The sequence below is a fragment of the Malania oleifera genome, chromosome 2 (genome assembly GCF_029873635.1).
Source record: "Malania oleifera isolate guangnan ecotype guangnan chromosome 2, ASM2987363v1, whole genome shotgun sequence".
NCBI classification, from domain to species: Eukaryota; Viridiplantae; Streptophyta; class Magnoliopsida; order Santalales; family Ximeniaceae; genus Malania; species Malania oleifera.
The window spans coordinates 132097733-132121467 of NC_080418.1; the positions used below are offsets into that span (position 1 = coordinate 132097733).

The window sequence follows — 23735 nt, forward strand, 5'->3', positions numbered from 1 at the left end:
TTGTTTGAGGTTATTTAATTAAGTTCTGCTGCGTGAATGGTATCATGAGAACCTCTTTGGTATTCGTAGCCTACTATGTATAATTAACTGAATCGATAGTAGTGATATCCTATCCCCCAAGACTTCGTCATAATCCAAGCATTAAAGGTGCATGAAAGTAAAAGCATGGTATTGAAATCAAAGCAAGTAAAGTGCAAGGTATTTAAATGAAGACATGTAAAGGAAAGCAAGTAAAAGATGGCTTCAAATGCAAGCTTAATAGTCTGTCACTAACAATCAAGCATACAACCGAGAACCAAGATAAGAATTTAAATCAAAAGCATGCAAATCTAGTTTACTGTGACTCTCAATGACATTTTAGGTTTGTCACTAACCCAAAAAAGGCCAAAGAGGAACCCTAAGCACATATTCAGAACTAATATTTATACCCAAAAGCATTTACAAGGTTTGAATTTCAAAATAGAAAAGTTTGCAGCAAATCTCGAGCATAAGATTGTCATTGTCGACCAAGTCGCACCCATGCTTTCCCTTGGTCGCAACCTGGTCAAGGCTTGTGGGAGATCAGGAATTCAAACTTCAGCATCGTTAATCTAGTCGTGCTAATGGGTCTTGCTGGTCCAGCTGCTGGTCGAAACTTGCAGTATCTCAACATTAGTTCAGCTTCAAGAACTCAACTTGGCCGCCCTTCATTGTTTCCTTGGTCGAGCACTTGGTCAAGACCTACAGTATCTCTGGCTTAATAGGCTTCAGTATCTCAACTTGGTTGTCCCTGAGGGTCACTTGGTTGATCACTTGGTCGACCCTTGCAGCATTTCTTCTTCAGTGTGAACCTTGGAGTCTACAACTTGTGACTTGGTCACCCCTTGTGTTGCTAGTCACACCACATGGCCGAAACGAGTCTTTTCTCCTTTGACTTGTGTTGAGGCTCTAGAGGCTTGGCTAAGCAACTGCTTTATGCTTTGTGCACTCCAATTACTCCCTTGACTTCTCGTAATGCTTAACTCCTCAGTTTTAACCTATTTTTCCTGAAACACTAATAACTTTGCATAACTCTGAACTAGGTTAACAAAGGATATATATAAGATAAAAGAAGACAAAACAAAGGTAAATGGGGACCTAAAATAGTGCATTTTAGGGACTCATCACAACTCCCAACTTACACTTTGCTAATCCTCAAGCAAAGCAAAAACTAGAAAACTAGAAAACTACAAAATCCTATCTACCTCCTCTTTCATGGGAAACACGATTGCATTTACCGTATGTAATAAGGCTTTAAACTCCTAGGTTGATCTTAGTGGACGAGTTGTAGTCTCATAAGGGTTTCCAGGGTGATACCCACAAACACCAATATCAGTGAACATCAGATAAGATTACATGCAACACAGTAATGTCATTTCACATATAAGAATATGACCTAATTACTCACATGCTCTTTCATACATAACCTCATTATACACACACTCCGCAACGAATTACTCATGCAAGTCTCAACAGTGTATAGCCATCATGAAAAGCATAACTCATAGAGAATCAACTAGCAAATGCAATTCATAGTTAATATCATCATGTAAATTCAAGTATGAAAATGCCACATCACAAGGCATGTGTAAGGTGCATGATTCGTTACACTTAGGCTACCCTTGGACACCTACAGAACGGTTGTCTTGACTCTGCATCACTAGTATACCCTCAAAACACTCAAGAAAATGGGTTCACTCTCATATGTGAGGAAGAATGTCATGATCAAACATCCCAAATATTTTGAAGAACTGACGCTAAGCATGGAGTGAACTAGTCTCATAACAATGGGATCCAGCCTATTAATAAGGTGTTAGGTCCTTCACCCTAGTGCCTTCTCACCTACTCGCCACCTCCAACCAAGACCACCCTATATTGACCTTATTATAGACCAAGCGTGAGTACATCTTATGCATCGGACAGCTAAAGAATCTTTATATTTGCAAGACCATGTTTGTTGACCTCATAGGTCATATTCGGTTTTGATAATGACAAATACTCAAGTATTTGATGGCTATTAGTTTGTGTGTAGGTTTATATTAGTAAATACATTGATGGCACATGAAGTAAAGCCTGAAGACCATGAAGACTATTTTATGTTGTAATTTATATTATCATTCAATTTGGGTCTGTAATATTAATTATAAGAAAAAGGTTTGTAATAATCTCTACATATCATGCATATAGGTTTTTTGTAAGCTCATAGACCCTAGAAAGACCTTAGGTCCCTACACAAATGCTCAAAATAGTCTCTATAATCACTTACATTATGAGGGGAAAGAATTGAAATGTTTGGGACTAAATAGGCAAAATTATGAGAGGTCGAGCAATTGAACTCGTTGTGTTCAAAACACATCAGGCGCCCAAATCGTGGACTGGTCAACATGTTGACCTCTGTTCGGTAGACTGAACCAAAATGCACACACCGTCCACAGGTGACCGAACCGTTGAGGTGACCCATTTTCACCAACTTAGCCAACCAAAGTTTACGTCCAAAATCGCCCCGGGCGACCGAACACTTGAGTTCAGTTAACCGAATGAGAGACCAGGCGACCGAAACGCGGACAGAATGAAATCGCCTCAATTCAGTAAATCGAACACACACCCGGGCACCCAAACGTCCAAAAGTGACTTTTTCTATTGAGTCTATTCGGGCGACCAAACCAAGGTTCAGCCACCTGAAAACTCTCAAGTTGTTTATTTTTTACCGAGGTTAAAATTGTTTAAACGTGGTTAATTTTTCTAAATAGCTTTTAAACAATTCTAATAATTCCCTATGAGTCCTTAATGGTCATAATTTGGGCAACTTCTATATATATGGCCTCATTTGTGCTGATTAGCAAGAAATTAGTAAATTGATTAGCAAAAATCCTCTCAAAGCCAAAAAGCTTATTTTACCAAATCTTCTACAAATACTCTCATACAATCATTCCTTTGATTAATCTTAGCATTGTGAGAGTTCTTATTGTGCTTATTGTTTTGATATAGATTGCTTAACACTCTCATTAGATTGTTTGTTGATTATTTGATTTTTGAGAGTTAAGTAAGAGTGTTTCTCGTAGATTTAATTTGATAAATCTTGTGTTTGGGAAAACTCATTAGCTTGTGGATCTTTGCATTGTTATAGCAAGATTCCTGTAGCTATTTTTTGTTGTGCAAAATATTTTACAAGTTTTATTTTTTCAAACAAATCTTGTGCTTATTTCATTGAGGAAAATATTTTGAGATTGTTTGAATATTGTTTGCAGCATCTTTGAAACCCTAAACTATTATTGAGATTTGTTATACTCTGTTTCAAAGAAATAGCTTGTTAGAACACTCTTGAGCATATTTGTGAATATACCTTACTGAGTGTTTGCTTGTACAAAATCACATCACTGAGCTTACAATTCCTATACTGTTGATGTATGGTCGATTGATTATATTTGGTACATATCTACTTGATTGAAAAGTATAATCATTGTACCTAGTTTATCATTGAGAAATACTATTGTATTCCAGGCGTAGCCTAAGGGGGCGGTAATCCAGTTCGGTAAGGATTGTATATAAAGTTTGAGGTCAGCCCTGTGTTAATTGACCTGGTTATTTAGGTGTCGCTCCACCCGTTAAGTGAGCTTACAACGTAATGACCAAAATACTGAAGCGGGGTCAAAGCTGTCAACAAACAAAACACCGTTCACGGCGGAACTTCAGATGACTGAACAGCAGACAGACCCACTTCAGACGACTGAAGTGTAACTTTAGGCGTCTGAAGAATATCTTTAGTCGACTGAAGATTAAGTTCAGTCTTCTGAAGATTTTGTTGAAGGTTTTCTAAAGAGGCAGAACCACCTCAGACAACTGAACTCGAGACTTCAGTCTTCTGAACACTGTTAGCAAACATATTTTTTAAATGTTTTTAAATTCAAACTTATATTTCTTGTGCTCCGAACATTCTATAAATTTGGGAAACACTCCAAGTCACTTGAGGAACACAAAATAGACATAATTTATCATCAATAAAATACAGAAAACAAGCTTTCTTACTCTCAAAATCTCCCAATTCTCTCAAAGCTCTCTTGTGCAATCAATTTCTGAGTTTCACTACTGATATTTGCTGTGAATTTATCAAGAAAATTTTGAGTCTACTCTTAATTCTTTCAACCTAGAAAGAAGGCTTACGGTGATATCTTCTTGAGCTTCATATTTCCATATTGTGAATTTGATTGAAGTATATAGATTTAACTTGTACTAATCAGCTTTTTGTGAGAGCATTCTTTGTACACATCTATTTGATTTGTATCTTGTAGATATTGACTGTTCAAGGTTATTTGGATCTTCGTCTAAGCGTAGGGATATCGCTTAGAGAGGTGGGTTCTAGCCTAATTAAAGGAGTGACTGAGTGAGGGGATATCATTTGGAAAGGCGGGCTCTAGCCTATTGAAGGAGTGCGTAAGCAATATTGTTCCGCCCAGAAAAGGAATTAATTTTAGTAATCCTTTGGTGGCTTGCCAAAGGTGAGGACGTAGGCTAGGTATAAGCCGAACCTCGTAAAAATCCCGATCTCACTCTCTCTTTCCCTTACTCTTTATTTTTCAGCACATATAAATTGCATGGATGATTTAAATTCCTAAATTATATATACTATGTATATTTGGAAATCTAGTAAACTTAAAGTCTAATTTTGATTTGAGATTGCGGAAACCGAAAGGGAGTACGTTGGTTAAACCATACTTTGCAGAAACCATAAGGGACTACGTTACTTGGTTAAACACCAAAAGATAAATTAACTAAGAGTTTATTTGAATTCTGAATTTTGGGAAGTGTAACGCTCCGAACCCATAATCTCGGGTCTGGAGCGTTATACCTGATAAATCATAATTTATAACATTCGTAGCGGAAACATAATCATAATCTCCATAAACATAGTTCTATAATACCAACATTCCATAATACCAGAGTTTGTTATATCCTATCTAGAAATTCATAAAATTATCCATCACCTGCATTTTCATAAATACATACATCTCCAGAACATTCTAGTATTTTCACAACCATTCATCCCTCAACATCCTTAAAAATCATAACGACATAAAACATAAAACGTAAATATTTACATCCAAAATGTCAACAACATATACCCTGTTTCCTTATATTTCTCAAAAAGACTAAATACCCTTGTGCTCCCTAAGCTTGACCTTAAGAATGTCCTGGAAAAAAGAAATAATCATATTCAGGTGAGACACATCTCAGTAAGGGAACATATATTAAAACAGCGTGTGGCTAACATAAGGTAAATAAATATCATTTTAATTACATTTGCAAATCATTGACATAACTCTGAAATCATTTTCTGAACCTAATCAAACACATGCAGAAACTTAGCCCACAAGATTACCCAAGGATAGGGGTGATTACCCGCCCATACAAGTAACACCCCTCTACTCTGATACTAATATAACCCTAAGGTCATAACTAAAGCATACAAGAGCACTCACCTTACTCAGTAAGCCCTCAAGTGTTAACTTGATCTCGTACTCACGCATTCAACAATAGTTTACGGCAAAGGCCCTAAGGATAGGGAAATCTACCCGCTCATACAAGTAGGTTCCCTCTGCCCTAGTACGTTATGCAGCTACTGCCACATTTGAAGCTACTAACGCACTCGCCTTTCTCAGCAAGCCCTCAAGCAGAAAGTTTGTCTCGTCCAATGGTAACATGTTCTACATACATAATTACTTCTAATAACATAGTACATTCTTCCTTTCTGTCATTATTCATTCATACACATCTGTTTATGTTCATAACTTAAACATTGCATTTCATTTCACTTTAAGTGACTCTTTCCCATTTACATAGTTCATATTTGTCATTTCATTTCATGGTCATTCCATTGTCATTTCATTGCATAATATTTTCATTTCATTCCTTCGTACTACAACTGGTCTTTAGCCATCATTTGTTAGTCCACATAGAAATGCACTAGAATCTTCTACAGTTAGGCCACATAGAAATGCGCTAAAATCTGCTAACATGACTGTCTTTTAGCTATCTTACATTTACATTGTTGCATTTAACATACACAAGCAACATTGTCCATATCATATTTTATTCTCAATACTTTACTTATTTAGCATGCATCTCATACATTTAATATATATTTGCAGAGAATCTCATGCCACACAGTTTAACAATAAAATTCATATACATTCCTTACAAAATAAGTCAACCCATAATTAACATTTATATGTTAAAAATACATTTTATTTCTTACTTAATTCCTTAGAAAATTCCTTTCACTTTCATTCGTTTACTTTCACATATACGTAGCTATATAAACAATCCTAGGCTCAGAAAACATAAATTTCATAACTGGCATTTTAAACCCACATAAAAACATATATACATAAATAACACGTAATTCATTTTAATTCATAAAAACCTGATCTAATATATAAATTTCCCTTTTACTTGACTTCAAACTATGCTGGCAGGATCCCCGAATCGATACCCGCAGCGTTCACTTGGAATCCAAAAATCCTACTTTGATTAAAATAAATTCCAATTATCTTAAGTCTTAAGAAAAATACTTATTTACTACTCCCTAGGCTCCAAATAACATTATTCCTTAATAAAATCTCAAAATAACTCACTTACCCTGATTTTGGGATGTTTCCCAAGCCTCTCAAACCAGCGATCAGCTTCTACAGCCTTACAGAGAACGATCCTACAAACCTCGAGGTGGTTCCGGATTGTCAAATCGGGTCAAAACCGGCCCGAGATCAAAGAGAGAAGGTGGGAAAACCGTTTTTAGAGAGAGAGAGAGAGAGTGAAGAAGGTTCATAAATTTAGAGTTGAAAATGAAGAAAACCCTATTTATATGTAGGGCTTCATCGATGAGACACGTGGGTTCATCGACGAGGCATTGTAGTGTCTTCGTCGACGAGAAGATACCTTCGTCGATGAAATTCAGGGTTTCCAAAATTCTCTCTCAGGATTTCTTCGTCAACGAGGAGCAGACTTTGTCAATGAGCTTAGAAGGACACTCGTTGACAAATATAGGACATTCGTCAACGAGGCCTACTTTTTCTTCTAAAATCCTTCCTTTTTCCCTTATTATCCTTTAATCCATTCTATTCATTATATTTTCTAATTATTTTAATTTCCGGTTCATTACAGGAAAAGTGTGAATATTGTGTGGATTGAGAAAGCTAACTCATTATCAAAGGGATTGCATCAACAATAGGGCTGCACACAAGCTGAAAAAGCTGAGAATTTCCATTAAGATGCAATGTATATTTTGATTGAATGTTTTATGATTGATTGGTTTGGATAGTGTGGTTGATTGAAAGGTTGATTGGTTACTTAATTGTTTAAGTACTTGTGCTCTGGTTGTGGATTGAATTTTGTTTTAAATATTTATTGTGTATTTGATAAAACAACAAAAAAACAAGAATTCATTTAAAAAGACTTAAAAGAGGTTAAGGAATCTTGAAGAGAATTAAAAGAAATTTTAAAATCCAATTCACCTCCCCTCTTGGGACTACACCTTAGTTTTCAATTGGTATCAGAGCGGGGTTATAGCAATTCTTATTTAGTAGCTATAAAAAATCTTAATGGCTTACATAGGCGTAGCTTCTTTTGGAGAGGGACAATCTTCAACTAGGCCTCCAACTTTTGTGGACATAACTACACTTTTTGGAAAAAACGAATGCAAATCTATCTTCAAACTATGAATTGGAAAGCTTGGGAGGTTGTCACAGATGGTGACCTAATTCCCCTTAAATTAGTAGATGGAAAACAAGTTCCTAAGGAGAAAAATGATATAACAGACTTAGATCATAAGATGCTGCAAGTTAATTCTAGTGCTATGAATGTTTTGTATTGTGCTTTAGATGCTAATGAATTTGATAGAGTAATTGTAACGACCTACTTATTTTCTATATATATTTTCTTAATATAATACAATATCACAAAGCTCAACAGATCATAATCCACCGGGACCCGTGGGTACAAGAATACATCAGAACACATAACGGAAGCATAAGCAGCAAGAAAAATACAATTATAATATTATAAATACAAAACCATCTATCATAATACCAGAGTTACTACATCCACTGTATTTAAGTATATACATCCCAAAAAGAAAGACCCAGGGACATTTTCCACAAAATCCATCCGTCTCTACCAAAACTTACCCTTCAGAGAGGGCAGATCAACTGTACTAAATCAGCGGACCTTTACCCGCTCTCCTATCAGGGTCTCCTGAAATGTTTATAAAATTTTGGGGTGACACACCTCTCAGTAAGGGAAATAAACTAATACTAGTGTGTGGCAACATGAGCATTTCTGTAGTATACATATAATTATAAACATAACCAGTAAAACTGTATATATATATATATATATATATATCATTTCTGGGAAAAACATGTATAATCCAACATGGCAGAATACAATGGTTTCCATAGTATAATTTATCTCATATAAATAATAATACAAAACAATCCTGGTAGGTTAGCTGGTTGTTGTCATGTATTACCCCCACATGACTGGGTTGTGTGACACGAAGGTGGGACCTGACAATGGTTGGTCGACCACTGCCAAGTCAAAAGCACAGTCTGTTAGTCCGATGGGTCTGCCAGACCTGGTCCATACACCAGGGGCGCTCACACACTTCTTAAAACCACATCGACCTTCCAATCTCACACCACTCCGTACAGCGGTGTTAACACAAATATCATGATAAATCATGAACACATAGCATCGATACCGTGCAAGTGCTAGCCTAGACCAAGCCAACTAGGTTCTGATATCATATAGCATATAATGAAACTGTGATACATGAATATTTCATACCACTAATTATCAAATCAATCATATCGTTTTGCATATATACGTATATCACGAAAATCATCGGCCCGTATGTCGGTATTTCACATTTTACCATAGCTCGACCCGTACGCTGTCAAATCATATCTATAACTCAGCCTATACGCTGGCAAATCATATACATAGCAAAGCCCGTACGCTGGAAAATCATATCCATAGCTCGGACCGTACGTCGGCAAATGATATGCATAGCACAGCCCGTACGCCGGCAAAACATATCCGTAGCACGGCCTGTACGCCGGCAAACATATAAAAATCTCAGCCCATACGCTAATTTTCCATTATAAAAATCTGTATCTTTATCATATTCCCAGAAAACAGTATTTCATAATAATTTCTACTCATGCCACACGAAACAGGTTTTTGTATATTTAACATACCATCATTTTTAGCATATTTCTCAAATATAAAACATATATAAATATACTTATTTTTCCTGAAATCAAATGCTATAATAATATACATATTTTTTATAAAATACTAGCTTAGTTTATCGCCTTACCTGATTCTTGGAAAGCCCCCAAAACAAACAGCCCCGCACCTATAGGGTTCCCCGATCAACACCCTGAAAACGACATTCCCCAGAACTAAAGTTTAATATTTCTACGCGTACTACACTTCCTACAAATGTCAAGAAACCAAATAATGAGTAAAAATTCTTACCTTAGATTTGGGATGGTTTCCGACTTAGCCCCACCGATGATCCGCTCCGATAGACTTGTAGAAAACTTTCCTAGGAGCGTTATGGTGGCTTCAGATTGTCAAACCAGCGAGAATCCGGCCCGAGATCTTAGAGAGAAGGGGAGGGAGAGAGAAGGGAGGGTTCTGCACCGAATTTCTATAAAAAATCGTGTTTAGAACTATTTATACTATGACCTTTGTCGACAAGCCACGTCACCTCGTCGACAAGGTCAATAAATAATTCATCGACGAACCACATCCTCGTCGACGAAATTCAGAGATACCCAAAACATCTCTCAGTATTTTCTCGTCGACAAAACGCACCCTCGTCAACGAGCCCAATTGCGTTTGTCGACAAGGCCTGCTGCCCCACTCCTTCTCTTTTCCAATTTCTGTTTCCTTCCTCTCTATTATTATTTAAATATTATAATTATTCGGGTCACTTCATTCTCCCCTCCTTATAAAATTTCGTCCTCGAAATTTACTGTTCTCATAACTCATCATCCTTTAAAGAGAAAGGGTCTACTTATTTTATTACTTACCCTCACTTATGGCAGAGGAATACCGTGGTTACATTTCAAGTCCTAGGAGATTACATATACAAAAGAAAATTCTCCCAAAACTAAAAGACTACTTACCAACTAAACTTTACATGTACCTGCAAAAGAAATATTACCTATTTACTCACATCTTACTGGTCAAATTCCTTAGAATAAATGCGGATTTTTTTGCTTCATCTGCTCTTCGGATTCCCAAGAAGTCTCATCAACTGTATGATTCCTCCACAAAACTTTTACCAAAGGAATCTTCTTATTACGTAACTCTTGTACTTTCCTATCCAGAATATGTGCTGGCACCTCCTCGTACACCAATGAATCACTGAGCTCTAATTCACCATAACTGATGATATGAGAAGCATCTGGGACGTATGTCCTCAACACAGAAACGTGAAATACGTCGTGGATTCTGGACAACATAGGTGGCAAAGCTAGCCTATAGGCAACCGGCCCCACTTTATCTAAAATCTCAAATGGACCGATAAACTTAGGGCTAAGTTTACCCTTCTTCCCAAATCACATAGCCCCTTTCAACGGAACTATTTTCAAAAATACATGATTACCCACATCAAATTCCAGACTCCTGCGGCGATTATCAGCATAACTCTGAGTTGTACTGATTCTGTTTCTAATAAGCCGAACCTTATCATGGGCTTGTTGCATAAGCTCTGGTCCCACTATTCGCTGCTCACCCACTTCATCCCAAAATAAAGGAGAACAACATCTCCTACCGTATAGAGCCTCAAATGGTGTCATGCCAATGCTGGTCTGATAACTATTATTATATGCAAACTTTACCAGCGGCATGAACTGAGTCCAACTACCCCCAAAATCTAATATGCATGCTCGGAGCATATCTTCCAATATCTGTATCATCCTCTCAGTCTACCCATCTGACTGAGGATGGAATATCGTGCTAAATGATAACTGAGACCCTAGAGCTTCCTGCAAGCTCCTCCAAAAACGTAACATAAAATGCGGGTCTCTATCTGACACAATCGATACTGGCATCGCATAAGAACGAACTATCTCCTGAATGTAAATATCTGCCAAACAGTTGAGGGAATAGTTGATCTTGATAGATAAAAAGTGGGCGGTCTTAGTCAATCGGTCTACTATCACCCAAATCGCATTTTGGCCATGTAACGCCGTCAGCAGTCCTGACACAAAGTTCATGGATATATGATCCCACTTCCACTCTGGGATAAATAATGACTGCAACTAACTTGCTGGCCTCTGGTGCACAGCTTTTACCTGCTGGCACGTCAGACACTAGGCTACATACTCGGCGATCTCTTTCTTCATACCACTCCACTAGAACGACTCCTGCAGATCCCTATACATCTTCGTACTGCCTGGATAGATTGTATACAAAGATCTGTGGGCTCCCTCTAAAATAGTCTTTCTAATGTCAGCATTAGTAGGAACACATAACCTGGATCGGAACTGCAAAGTCCCGTCATCTGGAATACTGAATTCCTCCCCCTGACCATTCTGTACTTTGTCCATCACCTTTACCAACTCTAGGTCTTTTTTCTGAGCAGCTTTAATTCTTTCTTGTAGAGAAGGTTGCACTACTAAACTAGCAATGAAAGCCCGAGGACCACTTTCAACTAATTCAATGTTGAGTCTCTCTAGATCCATCATAGTCAGATGTTGGATCTCCATAGACGCCAACACCGAGTCCCTAGATTTCCTGCTCAACACATCAGCTACCACGTTAGCCTTCCTTGGGTGGTAACTGATAGTGTAGTCAAAATCCTTAATTGGCTCCAACCACCTTCTCTGCCTCATATTTAGTTCCTTTTGTGTGAAAAAGTACTTCAAACTCTTATGGTCAGAAAAGATCTCACACCACTCGCCATACAGGTAATGCCTCCAAATCTTCAATGCATGTACTACTGTAGCCAATTCAAGATCATGGGTAGGATAGTTCTTTTCATATTATTTCAACTTCCTGGAAGCATACGCTACCATCCTACCATGCTGCATCAACACACAGCCAAGTCCTTTCAAGGACGCATCACTGTAAATGACATAACCCTTACCCTCTGACGTGATCAATACTGGTGTTGTGACTAGCCTTTGCTTCAATTCCTAGAAACTCTGCTCACAGCTATCGTCCTACTCAAATCTAACATTCTTCCTCGTTAGTCGTGTTAGAGGCCTTGATAAAGCTGAGAATCCCTCAGCAAAATGACTGTGATAACTAGCTAACCCTAAGAAACTTCTGATCTCTTGGACGTTCCTCCGTCTAGCCCAATTCATTACCGCCTTGATCTTACTAGGATCCATGGAAATACCATCTCCAGACATAACATTCCCTAAGAACATGACCTTCTCAAGCCAGAATTCACATTTACTGAACTTAGCGTACAACTTCTTTTCCCGTAAAGTCTACAGAACCTGCCTCAAGTGTGTCTCACGCTCCTCATGGCTCCTCGAGTAGACCAGTACATCATCAATAAAAATAACAACGAACTGGTCTAGGTATTGGTGAAAGACTCTGTTAATCAAGTCCATAAATACCATAAGAGCATTCATCGAACCAAATAGCATAACAAGGAATTCGTAATGCTTGCCTGTACCTGGTCCTAAAAGTCGTCTTCAAGACGTCTTCTACTTTCACTTTCACCTGATGATAGCCAGATCTAAAGTTAATCTTTGAATATACTCATGTACCCTGGAGCTAGTCAAACAAATCATCTATACGGGGTAGAGGATATTTGTTCTTGATTGTCACTTTATTAATCTCTCTATAATCTATACACATCCTCATAGACCCGTCTTTCTTCTTCACAAATAGAACTGGAGCTCCCCATGGAGATACACTAGGTCGTATGAAGCCCTTATCAAACAAATCATTCAACTGATTCTTCAATTCTGCTAACTCCACTAGCGCGATTCGGTAAGGTACTTTAGAAATCAGCGTCGTACCTAGAAGTAGATCAATAGGGAAATCTACCTCACGATTGGGTGGCAAACTTGGCAACTCGTCTAGAAAAACATCTGTAAATTCTTTCACTATAGGCATACTAGCAAGTTTTAATTCATTCTCTGACATCTCCTTCACAACTGCCAAAAACCCCTGACAACCATTCAGCAGTAGTCTCCTGGCCTAGATAGCTGAAACTAACTGAGGCGGGGATTGCACTCGCGACCCTACGAACCTAAATTCTACTTGTCCAGGAGGTCTGAATATCACTTCTCGTGAATGACACTCTATATTGGAAAAATTAGTTGCTAGCCAATCCATGCCAAAGATCACATCGAATCCATGCATATCTAGCACTGTTAGATCAACAAATAAAATTTCCCCTTGAATATCAACTGAGCAATCCTAGAGCACCCTACTACACCTCACTGCCGACCAAGTCGATGTAGATACCAATAGTTCAGTATTCAACAAATGTGTTTCTGCCCCACATAGTCTTGTGCATCCCAAGGACACAAACGAGTGTGTAGCTCTTGAATCAAACAATGCAATAACTTTAAAAGAAAGTATAATAACCATACCTATCACCACATCACCTGCAGTCTCAACCTCACCCGGCGTCAAAGTAAACACCCTAGCTGGAGCCGTATTCCTTTTCTGGCCCCCACGTGGTGCCTGATAACCTCCCTGGTATGGCCTGGGAGAGGGAACTGCATCTGGTGGGGTAGGGCAATCTCGCACCATGTGCCCCAGTCTACCGCTGCAGTAGTAGACAACTCTACCTACTCGACACTCTCCTCAGTGTCTCCTACCACAAGTCTAACAGACTAGAGGACCTTGCACTGCTTGAACCTCGCGTCCTCCAGTCTTCTGTATCCATCCTCTACCATGGTTTCCTCTCCTCCACTGGCCTGGTCTATGACCCTGCCGATAACTTGTAAATGCAGATCTCTTCCTTTGTCCTTGCTCCTCTACATCGAGATGCTCACCAATCTATGCCAAGGCTACCCTGTTGACTAACTCAGCAAAGTCCTGGATCCGTAGCACCACCACCTGCTTGAATATACTCCGTCTCAAGCCTCTCTTAAACTACCTCGCTTTCTTCACCTCATCAGGGACAATGTAAGGGGCGAAACAAGAGAGCTCGATGAAATGCGTCGCATACTGTTGGACGGATAATTGTCCCTACTTCAGACTCAGGAACTCTTCCATTTTAGCCTCCCTGACAGTACTTGGAAAATATCTATCGAAGAACAACTGCTTAAACCGGTTCCATGTCATGGCTATCGGAGTCGCACTCTACTGCTCCAACAATCTCACCGCAATCCACCACCTCTCGGCCTCTCTCGACAATCTATAGGTGGCAAAGAGGACCCTCTATTCCTCAGTACATTGCAACACAACCAAGACTTTCTTGGTCTCCTGCATCTAGTTCTCAGCGGCTACAGTATCGACTCCCCCTGAGAATGTCAGAGGATTGATTTTCATAAACTTCTCTATGGTGCACCCATGGCTTGCAGATGGACTACCTTGCTCCCTCGAGCTCCTAGCGATCTCAGCCATAACCTGCTGAGCCACACTACGTAATACCGCGTCAGAGTCTGTCCCAGCTGCACCTAATGGCTCTGCTCCATCACTGCCACTCGCATGAGCATTACTTCCTCCTGGATCCATCCTGAAAAACAACACAACTCAGTAATCCTATCCTTATAATTTACCCGCTTAACCTAGCCTCTTATCTCAACAATCTTAAGTTATTTCTAATCCCCAAACCTACATTCTAAGAACAAAACCCGACAATAGTTTACTACGGTTTTCCTAAATCGTCACCTCAGGAAAAAAACAGAAACTACCACGGAAGTTCTGCCTTTAGACTATAGAACAACCTTAAATCATTTCCTATATTCTAGTATCGTTTCCGTTGCATTCTAAAGTCTACAGAACCTAGCAACCTAGGCTCTTATACTAAACTGTAACGACCTGCTTATTTTCTATACATTTTTTTTAATATATTACAATATCACAAAGTTCAGCAGATCATAATCCACCTGGACCCGTGGGTACAAGGATACATCAGAACACATAACGGAAGCCTACGCAGCAAGAAACATACAATTATAATATTATAAATACAAAACCATCTATCATAATACCAGAGTTACTACATCCACTGTATTTAAGTATATAAATCCCAAAAAGAAAGACCTAGGGACATTTTCTACAAAATCCAACCGTCCCTACCAAAACTTACCCTTCAGAGAGGGCAGATCAATTATACTAAATCAGTGGAGCTTTACTTGCTCTCCTATCAGGGGCTCTTAAAATGTTTATAAAATTTTGGGATGAGACACCCTCAGTAAGGGAAATAAACTAATACTAGTGTGTGGCAACATGAGCATTTCTGTAGTATACATATAATTATAAGCATAACCAGTAAAATTGTATATATATATATATATATATATCATTTCTGGGACAAACATGTATAATCCAACATAGCAGAATATAATGGTTTCTATAGCATAATTTATCTCATATAAATAATAATACAAAACAATCCTCGTAGGTTAGCTGGTTGTTATCATGTATTACCCCCACATGACTGGGTTGTGTGACACGAAGGTGGGACCTGACAATGGTTGGCCGACCACTGCCAAGTCAAAAGCACAGTCTGTAAGTCCGATGGGTCTGCCAGACCTAGTCCATACACCAGGGACGCTCACACACTTCTTAAAATCACATTGACCATCCAATCTCACACCACTTCGTACAGCTGCGTTAAAACAAATATCATGATAAATCATGAACACATAGCATCGGTACCGTGCAAGTGCTAGCCTAGACCAAGCCAACTAGGTTCTGATATCATATAGCATATAATGAAACTGTGATACATGAATATTTCATACCACTAATTATCAAATCAATCATATCGTTTTGCATATATACGTATATCACGAAAATCATCGGCCTGTATGTCGGTATTTCACATTTTACCATAGCTCGACCCGTACGCTGTCAAATCATATCTATACCTCAGCCTATACGCTGGCAAATCATATACATAGCAAAGCCCGTACGCTGGAAAATCATATCCATAGCTCGGCCCGTACGTCGGCAAATGATATGCATAGCACAGCCCGTACGCCGGCAAAACATATCCGTAGCACGGCCTGTACTCCGGAAAACATATAAAAATCTCAGCCCATACGCCGATTTTCCATTATAAAATTCATATCTTTATCATATTCTCATAAAACAGTATTTCATAATAATTTCCACTCATGCCACACGAAACAGGTTTTTCGTATATTTAACATACCATCATTTTTAGCAGTATTTCCCAAATATAAAACATATATAAATATACTCATTTTTCCTGAAATCAAATGTTGTAATAATATACATATTTTTCATAAAATACTAGCTTAGTTTATCTCCTTACCTGATTCTTGGAAAGCCCTAAAAAAAAAACAGCCCCGCACCCGTAGGGTTCCCGGATCAACACTCTGAAAATGACATTCCCCAGAACTAAAGTTTAATATTTCTATTCGTATTACACTTCCTACAACTATCAAGAAACCAAATACTGAGTAGAAAGCCTTACCCTAGATTTGGGATGGTTTCCGACTCAACCCCACTGATGATCCGCTCCGGCAGACTTGTTGAGAACTTCCCCAGAAGTGTTGTGGTGGCTTCAAATCGTCGAACCGACGAGAATCCGACCCGAGATCTTAGAGAGAAGGGTAGGGAACCGAAGGGAGAGAGAAGGGAGGGTTCTGCACCGAATTTCTATTAAAAAAATCATTTTTAGAACTATTTATACTGCGACCTTCATCGACGAGCCACATCATCTCGTCGACGAGGTCAATAAATAATTTATCGACGAACCACATCCTCGTCAACGAATTCAGAGATACCCAAAACATCTCTCGGTATTTTCTTATTGACGAAACGCACCCTCGTTGATGAGCCCAATTGCTATTTCTTTCCTCTCTATTATTATTTAAATATTATAATTATTCGGGTCACTACAGTAATGGCTTGCAAAACGGCTAAAGAAATATGGGATAAGCTAGAAGTCACTTACGAAGGCACTATAGATGTTAGGGATAATAGGATTGATATGCTTACAAGTGAATATGAAGCTTTTAAGATGAACCCAGATGAATCTATGACTAACATGTACACTAGGTTCACTTACATAATAAATTCCCTAAATGTCTTACAAAAAACCTACACTACTTATGAGATGATAAGGAAGATTCTTAGAGGGCTGCCATCTATATGGGAATCAAAAGCCACTGCCATAACGGAAGGTAGAAATTTGAAAAACACTTCCTTAGATGAACTTATAGGTTCTCTCCTCACATACGAAATGGCAATGAATGAAACAACAACAACAACAAAACCAAGCCTTAGTCCCACTAAGTGGGGTCGGCTATATGAATCCTTTTCCTCCAATTTATGTGATCATGGACCATTAAGGATTCATATCATAGTGATCTGACAAATTTTACGCTGGCTGTCAGCTACCTAACGCAACCCTCCTCCTTAACCCGGGCTTGGGACCGGCTGTGTGTGAAAAAATTAGGACATTTAAGTGCATCACAGGCGGACAATGGCAATGAATGAAAGGAGTGGAAAAAACAAAGCCCAAGAATCAATAGCCTTCAAAGTCTCAAAAGAAAACTCTAGTAGCGAAGAAGAAATGGATGAAGATGAACTAGCCTTCATATCTAAGAAACTTGCAAAAATTCTTAGAAGGAAAAACTAATTTAAAAGAAGAAACCAAGACTCCAAATCTAAATCAGATGAAGAAGAAGAAGAATTTAGCAAAAAGAAATCAAAGAATAAAACTCCTACATGTTATAATTGCAACAAAGCTAGACATATTAAATCGGAATTTCCACTACTTAAGAAAGATTCTAAAAAAAAAAAGAAAAAGGTCATGAAAACCACTACTTGGGACAACATGAGTACAAGTAGTTTGGAATATGAATCAAGTGACCAAGAGGTTGCTTATACTTACTTCAGGGCATGAGATGATGATAAAGAACAATGTTCCTCAACCAAATCAGATAATGAATATAATAGTGATTCATCTAAAGAGTCCGATGATGAGAGCATATCATCTTATGAAGAACTTCAAAATGACTTATTCATGGTGCATAAGTAACTAAACAAAACACATCATTGAAAAACAAGAATGAATGTATAATGAAAGAGTTAGAATCCCTTAGAACTGCTGAAAGAGAAAAGGATTCAAGAATCAAGAAAATAGAAAGTAAGAATGAAGTTATGACAAAGGAGTTAGAATCTAAAAATTTTCCTGAAAATGAAAAAAAATTTAAAAATCAAGAAACTAGAAAGCAAAAATGAAAAGATGATAGAAGACCTCTGATCCCTATCCTCTATGGAATATGAGAAAGACATATAGATTTCTAAATTAGAGGATAAAATCAGAAAATGATCTCTAGATTTAGAGAAATCACAAAAGAAAGTTGATGACAAGAAAGATATTGAGATAAATGATCTCAAAAATCAAATTGAAGATAAAGAAAAGATTATTTACAACTTCACAAAAGGAAAGGAAAACTTTGACAAAATGATAGGCTCACAAAGGATGACCTTAAACAAAGAAGGTATTGGATTTATTGGGGTTGAAAATAAAAAGAAAAAGAATCTTTACATAGGATATTTTTCGAAAGCACCAAAGATTATGCTAGCACATATTCTAATGCCTACACTAACACCATATGCTACCTATGCAAGAAAAATGGTCATATAAAGTTTGAATGTCCATTAAAGAGAAAGGAAGTAAGAATTAAACAAGTATGGAGAATAAAAGAAACATCACTTATGAAACCTACCGAACCCAAAAAGATATTGGTACCTAGATAAAAAGTCTTGTATAAGACAAATAAATAACATAGTTGGCCAATAGGGGTGTACAAAAATTACCAAAAAACTGAAAACCGCACCGAAACCATAAATGGTTCGATTTTTTGGTTTTCGATTTCGGTTTCGATTTGCAAAAACAAAAATATTTGGTTTTGGTTTCGGTTTCGGTTTCGGTTTTAAGTTTAAACCGAACCCAAAAAACTGAAAAACCGATTTACATATATATAATTATATATAGTTATATACACGGACACGATAACACGTTACACACACACGTGCTTAGGGTTTTAGTTTTTAATTATATATTTGCACTTTTCAATTTTCACCTTTTCATTTCACTTTTCAGTTTTCACCTTTTTCAGTTTTCAATTTCACGCCGCCGCCCCCCTCCCACCTCCTCCTCTTCGTCTTCCTCAATCCTCATTCCTCAGTTCTTCATTGTGAGTCTGTGAGCGGCGTGCGTACGTAGCGACCGCCGGCCGGTGTGCCTCCCCCCTCCTCTTCCTTCCTCATTTTTCTTCTTCTCTTCTAATCTTCTCGGCTCTCGCTGTGAGCCTGTGTGTCTGTGACTCTGTCAGCCGATTGTGTGTCGTCCGCCGTGCGAGCCTCCCGCCTCCACCTCCTCCTGCCTCATTTTTCTTTTTCTCTTCTCGGCTCTCGCCTCTCGCCTCTCGCCTCTCGTGTGAGTTTGTGACTTCGTTATGTCGTGCGTCCATCATCACTCGTCCGGCCTCGTCTAAGTCATCTCTCAAACTCTCACTCGTCACTCTCACAAACTCACTCTCTTGAGTCTCGTCTCTATTGCGCCATGCCACCGTGCGCCTACGGCTCTGCCTCTCTCTTGGCTTCCGTGTGTTCAGTTCTTCAGATCACAGCACCACCTGCGCCCTGCTGCTGCTGTTGTAGGCTTGTAGCCTGTAAGCTGTAAGTTTAGTTTTATATGTTTTCTCAGTTTTATATTTTCTACTTTTATTTCTATGTGGAGAAGAATACAATGCAGTGAATGAATGGATAAATGCACTTGTTTATATTACTAATTTACTACTTAGTTTATTTTTTCAAGCAAAAACTATTTTTAAAAAAATTGAAAACCAGAGTTAGATGCCTAGTTTTTTGGTTTCTAAAAGTAATTTTGTGGATCAAATTATTTATTATTATATGTAAATTAAAATCAAAATTAAAGTAAAATAGCTATGTGAATTTAAAATATAATAAACAAAAATTATTCATAAATTTTCTAAATTTTTCAAGAGAGAATAAATAATATATAGAAAATGTTTTAAATATTTTTTTGTTGCATGTATGATAAAATTGGTCCTATTTTTAAACTATAGTAAATAAGTAAATTAATTATAATAATTTTTATTTTTTATAATAATATTTTAAATTTTATTATTTTATTCATATGTATTAATTGTTATTTGATTTATAGATGTTTGAATTTGGGGACAACGCAAGTCTTAATACAACTCCTTGTCCGAGCTCATGCCCGAGTCCAAGTCCAAGTCCAAGCATGAATACAGAATCAGTAAATAATGTTGCTACAGGAACAGAATTGGGTGAGAAGAGGAAATTTAAATCAAGATCAGAGGTATGGGATCATTTTACTAGATTATGTGTTGATAACACTGCAGAGGTTAAAGCTCAGTGTAAATATTGTCCTAAAGTCTTTTGTGCTGATTCAAGAAGGAATGGAACACGAGTTTTGTGGAATCATTTGAATTTATGTGCTAAGTATCCCTATAAGAGACCTCATGATCGTAATCAATCCCAAATCAACTTCAAACCAGAGACAAAAATGGAAGAAAAACAGTTAACATGCCAAAAGTATAATGCTAATATTCTTAGAAAAGCTTTAGCATATATGGTGATAGTGGATGAACTACCATTCAAATTTATAGCGGGACAAGGTTTTAAATATTTTTGTAGCCTTATGGAACCTAGATTTAAGGTTCCATCACGAGTGACAGTGGCAAGGGATTGTCTTCTTTTATATAGAGAAGAGAAGAAGAAATTGAAAAAAATTTTGAAACATAATTGTCAATGAGTTTGCCTTACAACAGACACTTGGACATCTTTATAGAATGATAGTTACATGTGTCTAATTGTGCATTTTGTTGACATTGAATGGAGGTTACTTAAAAGAATTTTAAGTTTTGGTCCAGTTCCTAATCATCGAGGGGAAGTGTTAGGTTTTGCTATTGAGAAAGCTTTGTTGGATTGGGGAATTGATAAAGTTTTTACTATTACTGTAGATAATGCAAGTTCTAATGGTACAGCCATCAGTTACTTAAAGAGGAGGGTGAACAATTGGAAGGGTAGTGTGCTCAATGGTGAGTTCATGCACATGAGGTGTGTTGCACATATCATTAATTTAATTGTGCAAGATGGATTGAAACTTGTGGGAGATTCTGTACTTCGAATTAGGCAAGCAGTAAAATATATTAGGCAATCACCTGGTAGAACTGCTAAATTTAAAGAGTGTGCAAATGAGGAAAAGGTTAATTGTAAAAAACATTTGTGTTTGGATGTGCCTACTAGATGGAATTCCATATATATGATGTTGGACACTGCTCAAAAATTTCAAAAAGTTTTTGATAGATATGATGAAAAAGACCAAGATTTTACACTTGATCTTTCAAAAGATGGTGGAAAAGGAAAGCCAATGGAAGATGATTGGGATAATGTGAGGAAGATGGTGCAGTTCTTAGGATGTTTCTATCACTTCACTTTGCGTGTTTCTGGTTCTAATTATGTGACTTCTAATACTTTTTTCCATGAAATTTGCATGGTTAATGCTTTTTTGGAAAATTGGTGCAAAAGTGATGATTTTGAATTAAGTGAAATGGCATTCAAAATGAAAAATAAATATGATGTTTATTGGGGTAATCCATAAAAACTGAATATGATGATGTTTGTTACCACCATTCTTGATCATCGATACAAGTTAGAGTATGTGGATTGGGGCCTTTCTGAACTATTTCCTCCTCCTACATCTTCAATTTTGAGTAAATAGGTGAAGGATGTTATTTTTTCAATGTATGATGAGTATAAAAATGGGGGTAGACAATTCCAATGCAGTGGACCTAATGGTAAAACTACCGAAGCTAGCTCTAGTTCTTCTAGTCGTATCACTGGTATGGACTATGTGGTGGATGATGACGAACCAACAATGAAGATGATGATGGTTATGCTAGATAAATTCAAGAGGCATAGGTCAGAAAAAGAAGGTGGGGAAGGCAAAAGTGATCTTGAGAGGTATCTTTCTGAGGAACCTAAAGAGGGTAGTCAAGAATTTGATATTTTAGGATGGTGGAAGATAAATAATCCAAGGTTTCCTATCCTTTCACAGTTGGCACGTGATGTTTTGGCTATCCCCATAGCTACTATTGCTTTTGAGTCTACATTTAGTACGGAAGGTCGTTTTCTTGATTCTTTCAGGACATCATTGACTCCTAAGATTGTGGAGGCTCTTATATGTTCTCAAGATTGGTTGCGGAATTCACCATTACCAGTGAACTATGAAGAAAGCCTTGAAGAACTTGATAAACTTGAGAAAGGTAAAACATAATTTCTTAAGACATCTTTTTCACATTTTCTAGTTGTTTTATTCTAATTATTGTTTTATATTTATTTTCTCTAATTCATTAACTTTTTATTTTTCATTTATTTCAGAATTTGATCCAATTGGCATGGATGATTTATTGGTAAGATTATGTATCATGAACAATTGAACAATGATAGTCAATTTAGTTTTATCTTGTTATAATTTTCATATTATTTCATTTTATTAGGAATGATGTTTACATCGAGATTGGAGAATTGAAGTAATAATTTTGAAGATGGAAGAATGTGTGATCAAATAAGCATGGATGATTTATTGGTAAGATTATGTATTATGAACAATTGAACAATGATCGTCAATTTAATTTCATCTTGTTGTAACTTTCATATTATTTCATTTTATTAGGAATGATGCTGACCGATATATTGGAGAATTGAAGCTACAATCTTGACGATGGAACAATGTGGATGGAAGAATGTGGATTACTTCAATTCATTAAAATTTTGAACCATTGATGAACAATTAAAATGTCTATTTTGTATTTGTAATTTGGGATATTTATAGATATATTCTTGTTTATTGTGAATGTTTGCTTGCTTCATTGCTTGTTTTGTGAAATTAGGGATGGAGAGAATTAATTATTAAAAGTGCCCAACGATTGGGACATTGTGGAATTGATATGTAATTCTAATTTTAGAAGTGACCAAGATATTTTATCATTAAAAGTGCCAAATATATTTTATTTTGTTAAAATTATGGGTCCCTATAAAAAATTAAATGCTCAATAAATTTTCAACAACTTTATGAAAAATAAATATTTTTTTTTTTGTAAAAAAAATCGGTTTAAAACAGAAAAACCGCAACCAAACCGCCACATTTTCGGTTTTCAATTAAAGCATAATTTCGGTTCGGTTTCGGTTTCGGTTTCGGTTCAGAAATCACAAAACCGAAAAATTCGGTTCAATTTTCGGTTTTGGCCAAAACCGAACTGCACCGAACCGTGTACAGCCCAATGGCCAAAATCATAGGATGATTCATACAAGCTTAAAATAGAGAGTTTTAAAATTTGGAAAGAAAATTCATATGAAAGCAAAAATCAACCATATTACATGAATATTTTGATAAGAAACATTTTAAGAATGAGATATACTTGAAGACAACTTGAGCAATATGGCAAAACAAATGAAAATGAAAAACATAT

At 37.2% G+C, this 23735-nt stretch overlaps 1 protein-coding gene across 1 annotated transcript; it reads left to right on the forward strand.

The window, feature by feature from the left end:
• Positions 1 to 602: 602 nt before the first annotated feature.
• On the forward strand, positions 603 to 22769 carry LOC131148379 (zinc finger BED domain-containing protein RICESLEEPER 1-like). The gene is made up of 8 exons (XM_058098090.1): positions 603 to 725; positions 19316 to 19409; positions 19548 to 19651; positions 20402 to 20560; positions 21053 to 21760; positions 21986 to 22529; positions 22645 to 22676; positions 22764 to 22769. Exons 1-8 carry the CDS (start codon positions 603 to 605, stop codon positions 22767 to 22769), a joined length of 1770 nt encoding a protein of 589 aa, XP_057954073.1.
• Positions 22770 to 23735: the final 966 nt, after the last annotated feature.

Excerpts from the sequence above, each read along its gene's own strand:
- LOC131148379 (XM_058098090.1), top strand. The coding sequence starts at position 603 with ATGGGTCTTGCTGGTCCAGCTGCTGGTCGAAACTTGCAGTATCTCAAC. Across the intron at positions 19,410-19,547 it reads TCATTCCTCAGTTCTTCATT|CCGATTGTGTGTCGTCCGCC; the intron begins GTGAGTCTGTGA and ends TGACTCTGTCAG. Across the intron at positions 21,761-21,985 it reads TTTTCCATGAAATTTGCATG|GTGAAGGATGTTATTTTTTC; the intron begins GTTAATGCTTTT and ends TTGAGTAAATAG.